Source organism: Myotis davidii, unplaced genomic scaffold (assembly GCF_000327345.1).
Source record: "Myotis davidii unplaced genomic scaffold, ASM32734v1 scaffold81, whole genome shotgun sequence".
Classification (NCBI taxonomy): Eukaryota; Metazoa; Chordata; class Mammalia; order Chiroptera; family Vespertilionidae; genus Myotis; species Myotis davidii.
Genome location: NW_006291554.1, coordinates 205,492 through 215,754, shown reverse-complemented (window position 1 = coordinate 215,754; position 10,263 = coordinate 205,492). Strand labels below are relative to the sequence as shown.

General features: G+C 57.4%; 2 protein-coding genes across 2 annotated transcripts in view; one reads left to right on the top strand and one right to left on the bottom strand.

Annotated features, from left to right (window-relative positions):
* The window catches only part of DLEC1 (deleted in lung and esophageal cancer 1), a 45,468-nt gene extending 44,421 nt beyond the window's left edge, over positions 1 to 1,047 (top strand). Inside the window, exons 36-38 of the mRNA XM_015564860.1 lie at positions 282 to 435; positions 583 to 706; positions 781 to 1,047. Of these exons, the coding sequence (XP_015420346.1) occupies positions 282 to 435; positions 583 to 706; positions 781 to 904 (402 nt within the window). The 3' untranslated portion in view covers positions 905 to 1,047. The remainder of the gene's footprint in view (positions 1 to 281; positions 436 to 582; positions 707 to 780) is intronic.
* Positions 1,048 to 1,151: 104 nt separating this feature from the next.
* Positions 1,152 to 10,263, bottom strand: part of ACAA1 (acetyl-CoA acyltransferase 1) — a 9,645-nt gene continuing 533 nt past the window's right edge. The window contains exons 2-12 of the mRNA XM_006765098.2: positions 10,058 to 10,214; positions 9,051 to 9,108; positions 7,288 to 7,367; positions 6,957 to 6,999; positions 4,949 to 5,047; positions 3,948 to 4,028; positions 2,701 to 2,891; positions 2,404 to 2,583; positions 2,063 to 2,118; positions 1,815 to 1,960; positions 1,152 to 1,477 (exon numbers count right to left, since the gene is read on the bottom strand). Of these exons, the coding sequence (XP_006765161.1) occupies positions 1,402 to 1,477; positions 1,815 to 1,960; positions 2,063 to 2,118; positions 2,404 to 2,583; positions 2,701 to 2,891; positions 3,948 to 4,028; positions 4,949 to 5,047; positions 6,957 to 6,999; positions 7,288 to 7,367; positions 9,051 to 9,108; positions 10,058 to 10,214 (1,167 nt within the window). The 3' untranslated portion in view covers positions 1,152 to 1,401. The remainder of the gene's footprint in view (positions 1,478 to 1,814; positions 1,961 to 2,062; positions 2,119 to 2,403; positions 2,584 to 2,700; positions 2,892 to 3,947; positions 4,029 to 4,948; positions 5,048 to 6,956; positions 7,000 to 7,287; positions 7,368 to 9,050; positions 9,109 to 10,057; positions 10,215 to 10,263) is intronic.

Sequence of the window (10,263 nt, the reverse complement as noted above, 5' to 3'; positions counted from 1 at the left end):
CCTCTTTTTAAGGGGTGTGGGGGATGCGGGAAGAGACTGAACAAAAATCGTGCACCTATGGATGAGGACAGTGGGGAGGGGGGCAGTGAGGGTGGAGGGGAGCTATGGGGGGAAAAAGAGGAACTGTAATAATCTAAACAATAAAGATTTAATTAAAAAAAAAAAAGAAGTGTCAGTACTTGGGGTCAGCAGGGCTCGTGTGTCCCCAAGACGCTGGCTCAGAGCCCACCGGGAGTGGCAGTCACCTAGTCCCCATCAAGTTAATGGCTCTGTCCCCATAGGTGGTGCCCCTGCGGGCCACTGTGGTGGTGCCTGAGCTGCAGCTCTCCACCAGCTGGGTGGATTTCGGGACCTGCTTTGTGAACCAGGAGCGAGTCAGGGAGATCTACCTGATGAACCTGAGTGGCTGCCGGAGCTACTGGACTGTGCTGATGGGTATGCCATGCTGTCCTTCCTGCCCACTGCTCCCAGGACCCCAGGAAGGCGGCTGACACCACCTGGGGTTTTCTGCAGGGAGGGGACTTCCTGGGGCAGTGCATGTAGCCACCTGCCCACATATGTGCCCCCTTCCCCATGGTGCAGGCCAGAAGGAGCTGGACAAGGAGTCTGCGGCCTTCAGGGTCTCCCCCAGCAGTGGGCTGCTGGAGGCACGATCTGTCAACGGGCCTCCCACCTCCATCATCCTGCAGGTTCTCTTCACCGCCAGGTACCACCCCGCCCAGCCCCCGGCACTGCCAAGGCCGGAACTCCTCCCTCACCTCAGTCCCCTGTGGCCCACAGGAGCAATGAGCTGTACGAGTCCACGCTGGTGGTGGAAGGCATGCTCAGCGAGAAGGCCTGCACCCTGCGGCTCCGGGGCCACGGCTCTTACGATGAGAGATTTGTGCCACCCTACCAGCTCTGAGCTCCGCCCTCAGAGCCACCGCGCCCCCAGCCAACTTTGGAAATAAACATGGCCTAGAGCTCCGGACAGATGTGCTGTGCAGGGCACAGGCTGGAGGACTTCTGAGCAGCTCCTGGATGGAGGGTGCTGGTCTCAGCCCAGGTCCTGCACGTCTGTCCTCTGAGGCACCTCACTGTGCAGACTGTGGTGGTTAACAATCAGTACTCAGACTGAGCCGCGGCCAGACAAACATGCTAAGAAGCTGACATACATTTACTATGTCTATTGCACTCCTCATCCAAAAGCCCCTTCCCCGGGAATTACATGGTGGCCTTGTGGCCTGGGTAACCCAGTTCCTCACCCACCCCTGTACTGTGTCCTCAGTGATCACAGTTTCCAAATTAGCTGAAGGGCCTCGATTTGCCCACTGCCACCACAGCCACCACGCCGAATTTCCCACGTGGCGTCACTTCTGTAGTGTTGCTTTCTTGCCTCCAACGGAGTAGGCAGCGCCTCTTTCAGTTTCCAGGGTATTCAAAGACAGCAGCAGCTCCCATTCCGGTCCCAATGCACATGGACACCACCCCATATGCCCTGTGGAAGGAACACCGTGTTGGCTGGGTGAGGGCAGAAAGGGCAGAAGCCCCACCAAGCTCTCTCCAGACCAGGCAGAGCTGGGCAGACCAAGGCGTTCATGGGCACAGAGGATGGATGGAAGCTGTGGGTATGGAATTCCCTGACTGCCCACCTAGGCACACACATGGCAGGTGTCTGCTGCAGGCCAGGGTCCCCTTCACAAGCCTCTCATGGAAAATGGGGTCACAGCCCTGCATCCTTATTTCAGAGTGTGTGCAAGTATACTTCCCCCAACTCCCCTCGGGTGCCCAGCTTGGGGATCCCCCAGGACACCCCCACGGACAGTCGGCCTCACCTCTTCCCACGGCGCTTCAGCTCGTTGAGCAGCGTAATGACTTGTCGAGCCCCAGTGCAGCCCAGTGGGTGGCCCAAGGCCACGGCACCCCCCAGAGGGTTCACCTTCTCGGGGGGCAGTCCTAGCTTCTCCATGCAGTAGACGGCCTGCGAGGAGGCAGACCATCAGCTATCACTCCCGCCCTCCCCGGCACCCCTGGCTCCAACTGGGCTGCCGAGGGCCCGGGCAACGTGGAGAAAGAGGCTCACCTGGCTGGCAAAGGCCTCATTGATCTCAAAGATGTCCACATCATGCACCGTCAGCCCTGCAGGCAAAGGGGAAAGGCCTGAGCTGACCCAGTGGCCCCTGACCCTTACAGGACTCGCAGTCTCGCGAGGTCCCGCCCCATCCCTGGCCTTAGGCTGCCTGGTGTGTCCGTCTCTGTTCCAGATGAAGGAGTGGGTCCCAGCTGTGTGGTCAGGAAGGGCTCTGGCAGGGGTGCTAGTCTGTCCCACCTTCACTCTGCAGCACCCCCAGGACCACCGCCCTCCAGCATCAGCATGAGGCGCAGAAGTGGGATCCAGACCGAGGGCACGAAGGAGCCGCCTACCTGCTTTTTTCAAAGCTACAGGGATGGCATAGGCAGGGCCAATGCCCATGATGTCAGGCGGGACCCCAACCACGGCATAGGACCTCAGGATCCCAAGGATGGGAAGGCCCAACTCTTCTGCCTTGGACCTCCGGGCCAGCAGGATGGCAGCTGCCCCATCGCTCACTTGGCTAGAGTTTCCTGGAAGCAAACCACAGGGGTGAGGAGGCCCCAGAGCAGGTCTGAGGAGGCCCAGCCCCCCCACGCCCGCCCTATCCAGTGGTTCAGGCTCCCAGAGTACATCCAGCCCAGTCTCACCAGCGGTGGTGGAGCCGCCCTCCTTGAAGGCAGGCTTCAGCTTGGCCAGGCCCTCCATGGTGGTGTTGGGGCGGATGCCCTCATCCTGGGCCACGGTGACCCGCCTCTCGGTGCCCTTGTCATCATGGACCGTGGTGGTCACAGGCACAATCTCAGCTTGGAAACAGCCCTTGCTCTGGGCTCTGGCTGCCCTGCGTGAGGAGCACCATGGACAGTGAGGCTCCCTTCCTTCCTAGGGTACATCTGCCGGCTCCACTTCCTCCCCACTGGGGTCGACACGCAGCTCAGAATGCTAGGTGCGGGGACACCCCCGCCTTGGGGAGCTCTGAGGGGCTGGTGTGGGTTCCCCACTACCCCAACCTGGGGCTGGAAGGCCCAAGGCCTTATGGGCCCTTCTTCACCACTGACCTCAGATCTTCAGATCCTGGCCAATCCCAACCTCGAAGGGAAGAAAGTATGGGGAGGGGTCCGTTTAGGTGACAGCCACGAAGGACTGAGCCTGCTCAGCTCTCTATGCCAAAGCGAGGATGGAGCCCCAGGGAATCTGTGCCGGATTCTGCCAACTTTTCTGTCTGATCAGAATGGCTCAGTTTCATCTGTCCCCTATTTTAGGATCATGCTTACAATCACAGGCAAAATGCAAGTGCCCAGGACAGTCCCCTGGGAGAAATCCATAGCTCTCACCAAATTCTCAAATGGTTACTTGACCCCAAGAGGCTAAGAACCACTGCCTCAGAGAAGCCCGCCTGGCCAGATGCGACTCCCCGCCTTTGCTGTCCTCTCCCTGGGCAGCTGGGGCTTGCCAGCTTCAGCCTGCCCCTGGCCAGAGCCCCAAGTCCTGGGGTTCTTCTGATGTCACCCCCAGCCCCTGCCTCAGGTCCAGAAGCTGGGATGCCCAGGTCCCCAGCAATGCTGGCCTTACACTCAGGCTATCCAGAGGAGCCTGTGGCTGCCATGTCCAATCGCCTGAGCACAGCAGTTAGAGAAGAGTCCTGACCCTCATTACACCCCCCCCCAAATGAACAGATGGGGAAACTGAGGCCCAGTAGGAAGGAGACGCCCAGGATGAACAGACAATAGCAGGATGTGGAAGTGCTAGGAATGCACACTGGCCCTGGCTCTTGCCCCCTCTCCCTCCTGCAAGGCAGGAGACGTGGAAACCACTGCCCTGAAATTGGTCTTCGGACAGCCTCATCTGAAACCACTCAGGTCAGCCTTTAAACACTCCCCCCCGACACAACACTCACTTTTGCTGGGAAGCCAGTGCAAAGGTATCCTGCTTCTCCCGAGAAATGCCAAACCGCTCGGCTACATTCTCCGAGGTTATCCTAGGAGACAAGCAGCAGTGTGGGTGAGTCTGGCAGCTGGGACTGGCCTGGCGGAGGAACCCAGCACCGGGAGGATAGGAAGGCCAGTCCGGGCCACAGAGACAGTGATGATGACGCAGGTAGGGGCACAGACAGGGAGTCACTCAGGTCCTAAGAAGCTTGAACACCAGAGACCAGAAGAGAAGAGGGGCAGATGAGGGTCTGGGAGGGGCACTCCTGGGGGCTCTTGGCCAGCTCCTCCTGCGCCTCAGGAAGATGGCTTTAATGTGGGAGATGAGGACTCCCACGTCCCCTGTGGAAAGATCACACCCAAGCTTCCTGCTCACTGTAGGTGGAGCCCACCTTCATCCTGGGAACCCAAAGGAACCCAGAGCCACAGGGAGGCCTTCTGACCAGGGCTTCTGGCTTGAGGGGCTTCTCTTGGAGACAGGGTCCCTGGGTGTGGAGGCAGCCCGAGCACTGCCCTCTCTGAGCTTCAAGTGGAGCCAGGATTCCCTGCCCACAGACTCCGAGTGGCCCAGAAGCTCTGGCAGCAGAGCTAACAACATGCTGGGCAGACAACACGCTTCCCATGTTGCATCTGCTGGGCCCAAGTTCCCTCACCAGCATGTCCAGTAACAAAAGCTTCCTAGTTCCTCATCTTTCTGATTTTCCAAGGCATTGGGTGCAGCTGCATCATCCCTCGTGACTGAACCCCCAGGGAGGGAGGAACAGGCTAGGCCATGTTTGGAAACCCAGAGGCACAGAGAGGGCCTGAGGGTACAAGAAAGGGCAGCATCGAGTCCTGTCCCGAGTCCCTGCAGAGCAGACCAGGCCAGGGTTGGCAGCACCTGCTGCAAGATGATCCAAGTTCCCGAGCTCCTGCTCCAGGCCAGGTGGGGAGCTGAGGGACACGGCAACCGCTATAGGTAAACACTCACCCCATGGGGATCAGGCAATCCCTGGCCTTCTCCTTCTCCACCAAGCGTGAAGTAATATTTCCAGGGTTCCCTCTGTCAGCCAGGGACATGGACTCCACTCTGAGGAGAAGAGGTGATCATTAGGACTCAGCCAAGGATCCCGGGGCACCTGAATGCTGGCAAGTAGGGAGCCCCAGGACACAGCCAATGAGCCAGAGCTGGGGTTGGGGACAGAGCACTGCATGGTTCACCCTCACGGCAGGATTATGCTTCCCTAACTTAGCTGCTCCCTGGCTTGGGCTAGTGCCCGCCACAGAGGGGAAAACATCCAACAAGCGCAGGACTCTGTCCTCAAGGATCAGATTTAGAGGAGGGAAGAGACAAAAATTTTACAACATGCAGGTCAAAGAGTGATGTGACCTGCATGGATAAGGAAGTGCTAGGAGCTGAGAGGAAGTAAGGTCGGTTTATTGTGGTGAAAGGGGCTTTGAGGAGGTGGGGGAACACAAGGCCTGAAGAGTTGATAACACAACCCTGACCAAATGCTTCTCTGTGCCCAGCACTATTTTAAAGTCTTTCCAGGTCTTAAGTACTCAGAACAGACTCAGTCACATAGATGCCTTAAGCAGTGGTTCTCAACCTTCTGGCCCTTTAAATACAGTTCCTCATGTTGTGACCCAACCATAAAATTATTTTCATTGCTACTTCATAACTGTCATGTTGCTACTGTTATGAATCATAATGTAAGTATCTGATATGCGGGATGATCTTAGGCGACCCCTGAGAAAGGGTCGTTCGATCGCCAAAGGGGTCGCGACCCACAGGTTGAGAACCGCTGCCTTAGAGCCTTAGCTATTGTTAATTTAATCTCTTCAACTTCAACAGGGCGGAGGTGGCTATCCCCATTTTACAGATGAGGACACTGAGGCCCAGAGAGGCTAACTTGTTCATGGTCATTTAGCCGGGATCCACATTTAGGTACTCTGGCCTCAGGGCCCACTCCTAATTAGGATGTTCTGGGATATTCTTCATGATCGAAGAAGGGACAGTCAGCCTGTGACGTGGGGGACAGTCCTGGCTCAGACCTTAATATCCTAGTAACAAGGTCTTTAACCTGCTTGGGGGCCTCAGACACGTCTAAGAAACTCACGAAGGCTCCAGCCTTCTCCCCAGTTACCCCCACTCCTCCCTCCCGCAGTAAGATAGAGGGACATGAGACTGATCAGAGGGCAGACTGGGCAGTGGCGCTTTCCTGTCCAAAGTCCCTGTAGTGCGGCCTTTGGTTTTATTTACAGTTGCAGACACAGGGCAATACAACCCAGCACCAGTGGGCACAGCCCCGAAACGGCCCGGCAATGCTCCAGTGAAGAAACGCTATCCAGGGGGCCTGAAAGGGGCCACTCGCCACCCCCCCTCCCCACCGGGCCTGCCAAAGCTCTTGCTCGGCCTGCCCTCCCAGCACCAGATGCCCACCACGCCTGGGCCCCATGCCCTGTCCCTCCCGCGAGACACTGCCCAGTCCAACTTCTGCAGCCCCTTAAGCTGCAGCCAAAGATGGAGCCACAGCGGACAGTGACCAAACCACCACAGGTCTGACCATGCCCCTTGGTTCCCGGGTGGAGGACAGGAGGCAGCCTCGGAAAGGGAACAAACCAGTTAGAGTAGCAGCTGTCCCGGGCTTTAGGGAACCAAAACTGCAACTTCTCCCTCAGCAGCGCCGTGACTGAACATGGGCCGTGGGAGGAAACCCGACAGCTCCATCTTCTCATGCTTGCCCAGTTCCCAGCCCGCCAGGTTCCAAGAATGCAAGCTTTGAAAAGCCCACTTCCTTTCCCCATTAGTGAGAGGTGCGAGCAATTCCTGAGCAGCCAGAGCTGAGGGCTCCTAACCCGAATCTGCAGGAACCCTCTCCCAGGCAGCTGCCTAAGGGGGAACATCCTGAAGTCACCGGCCTCTCTGACCTCAGGAGACAAATATTAGTTTATTGTTACAAGCTGGTTAAGAAGCTCTGGCAGTAAGGAATTCTTACCCACAAGCCATGCCAATGTCATAAGACCCATTTCTGATGCCACCTGCAACAAAAGCATGTCATAAACATCCGCGGAGTCGTCCTGCTCTGGGAGCAGGGGCCTCTCCCCACCTGGTCTCTACGTGGGCCCCAGCCTCAGACTGGGAAGGCCCAAGAGTGTCCAGAAAAGCCTGGGGGTAGTGCAGGGCGCTCCTCCTCTTTCTGGGATGAGAGTCCCCTCAGGCATCCTCACTGCTTGCCCAGTAGATAGTGACTCCTGACCCAAATCCACAGAGCCAGGCACCAGGCCAGGCTGTGGCAATGGGCACCCACCCAGTCAGTCACAACTTACCAGCGATGTTGGCCACTGCCTGGAGCCCAGAAGAACACTGTCTATTGACAGCGGACAAAGGCACAGTCTCTGGGATGTCACTGAAACAGAAGGTGAGGCCACCGTCAGCCTTTCCCCTCTCTAGGCCAGATCCCGACTGGGCAGACCCCATCTCTACAGGCACTTGTTCCCAGGGCGTACAAGCACATGCTCCCCCCCCCTACCCCCTCCCCATCCTGTGATTCTCTTCAATCCAGGCCAAGCAGAGCCAAAGGCAAGGGAAAGCTAGCTAGGCCACAGGGATCCTTCTTTCCCTTTGAAGATTAAAAAAAGGAAAACTGAATCTTCTTCTCCCAAAGAACAGACAGTTAGAGCAAAAGGAAGTATGAGGCCAGAAACCATCTCTCCTCCTCAGCCTTAGGAGCAACCACGTGGCTAACCCTTTCTGTTCCCCTTCTCTCTGCAAAGCCTGCTCCCAGCGGGTGGGCGATCCTGACGGGTACCAGACGTTCTAACATTTCTTGTTCTGGTGGGTTCCTCCAGGCTCCCACCCTGGTCCCTGCCCTGGAAACTGGTGGGCTGCCCCTCCTCATGCAACCTGCCCTGGGGAAATCACCAGACCTCCCCAGATCCATGGACTAAACTGTGGGTGTCGAAGCACTCTGGTGATTCTGGGGTGCAGACAGTCTCCTAGGTCCCCTCGCTCTCTAGTTACCATCCCTTCACCCCACCCAAGTGCACACTGAACATCTCCTCAGTACAACATACCGCCTGAGGGGTGCTGACATGCTTATCACACAGTGCCCTAGAAGATGCCTCACCAATACAGAAGATGAATCAACTAGCAGAGGCAGAAACAACAGAGCGAGATGGGAAAGAACATCACGAGGAAGCACAGGGCTAGCTCCTGGAGAGGTCCTCATTTTAAGCCTGGGAGCTCAGGGAAGTCATGCCAAATGGTGAAACTGGGCAGAGTTTAGCTAGGGTGGAGAGGGGGTAGGGACAGCACTGCAAGGGGAAAGCATGACCAGCACAGAGAACAGTAGGCAGACAGGCTGGCTGAGAGGGGAAGAGTCAAGGCCAGTCAGCAGCTGGGAGATAAGGCTGGAAGGTAAGTCTGGAGCCAGATCCTGGGAGTCCTTGCACTCCAGGCTAAGCAGCCGGAGCCTCTTCTAACCCCTAGAGGTTTTGTCAGTTTTCCTGTTCCTTCACCGGCTGATATTCCCCTTATTTCTTCTCTAAGCGGTTGGGTGTACATAGCTAAGTGGGTCTTAGATCTACACGTGAAAACACTGGTAACATAAGCTCTCCTCCTCCGTCTTGGGACAGCAAGAAGTGACGGGCAAGTTTACCGGGGACCCTCCTGGGCCACCCCCTGCCTAGGGCTCTGCCTTGTCCCGAGAAATGCCTGAAGGTCTCCTCCTGCTCAACTGGCAAAAAAGCTGAGCGTCCCTCTTCAGCGTACCTGCCTGGTTACCGACCTGGCAAAAGAGGCAGAGTCCAAACAGGACTTACAAAAGTTGACCTGGGCTAAATTGACTTTGGCTACAATTCAGGTCACAGAGATCGTTTGCTCCAGTCCCAAAGGCCCTGTTTGTCTCGGCCCCGTGGCAGGTAACACCTCTCCCTTCCAAGTAGAGGAAAGGTAGGGTTCTCCTGAACCCTGGCTGCCTCCAGATCTGGAGTCCAACCTGATCCTCTCCCATCCCCAAGCTGAGCTCCCCGAAGCCTGAGCCCACTCGAGAGGCAACCTGGCCAACCCAGCGCTAGAACTGGACGTTTACCTCAGAAACTGGGCGATTCGGGCCATGACTGCCCCGGCCCCCGGCTGCAGCACATTTCCTGTGGACAACAAACCTTTACTCAGTGCCCAGTGGTGTTTGGGGCACTAAGGTACATGTGTGAATACCAGAGAGGGAACATTCCAGATCTTTCTTCAGAAACACAAGCCCTGAGCAGGCTCCCTGGAGGCTCTGAAATTTCAAAGTGTGGAGCTGGGGAAGCAATTCTATAGCAGCTCTTCCTGGTCATACACTGGACACAGTCCCTGAGGGTCCCAAGCTCCCTCGCCCCGTGCACCCCACCTTCCCAAATCGGCACACAGTGGGCAGGTGTCATGGAAAGGAAAGAACGCAATGCAAAGCTTGGTGTCTAACAAACTGGTTCTGTCACTTAGGGAGACGGGGTTCTGAAACGGCACACCTCCCCAGGTGTCCTCTGCCAATCCCCGCTCTCACTCCGTAGGCGGCACGGCGATTTCCGCACCCACAGTATTTAATAAGGCTCTTGCCACATGATGTTATGTTTTGAGGCTAGAAGAGTAGAGGTGGGGGGAAGGGGGGGGAGGGCTGACCAAAGATCAGGCAGCTCTGGACTCAGAGCCCAAGCTCTGCTGCAAATCCCCAGGCCTCAGTTTCTCCATTTGTAAGCGAGGAACTGGACTAGACTGCTTGGGGCGCTCCCCCCATTCTGTTGTAGCACAGACTGGATGTCGGGGGTCAGTAAGAACCCTATAGTTTTCTGTTTCCTAGGATGTCCTCAAACCCCGGTGCCCAGTGTCTTGGCGTTGGAATGTCTGTCACTTGACAGCTCTGCTTCCTACCACTTAAAGCGCAGAAATGTGCTTGGAGGGCGAAGCCAGTGCTTGGAGGCGGGGCGGAGTCCAGCCCTAAAAAGACAAACTTTCCGGGAAAACACCGCCCCCGTGCCTGGGGGTGGTGAAGTGCTGGAGGGCTCCGGCCGGGAGGGAGGGCGAAGCGTGCCGAGCCCAGGGCCTGGGTAGCGAGCTCACCCACGCAGATGTCTCCCAGCTGGGTCGGGCTCAGCTTGACGTCCTGGAGAACCGCGGTCAAGACGGCCGAGAGGAGCTCGTCGGGGGTGGTGTCCTGCAGCAGGAAGCGTGGCCGCGGTGACCCCGTGGCCTGCGCTACCCGCCCCCCTTTCCCACCCTAGGGAGGCAGAGCTGTCCCCGCGGGGGCGCGGAGCCACCTCCGGCGC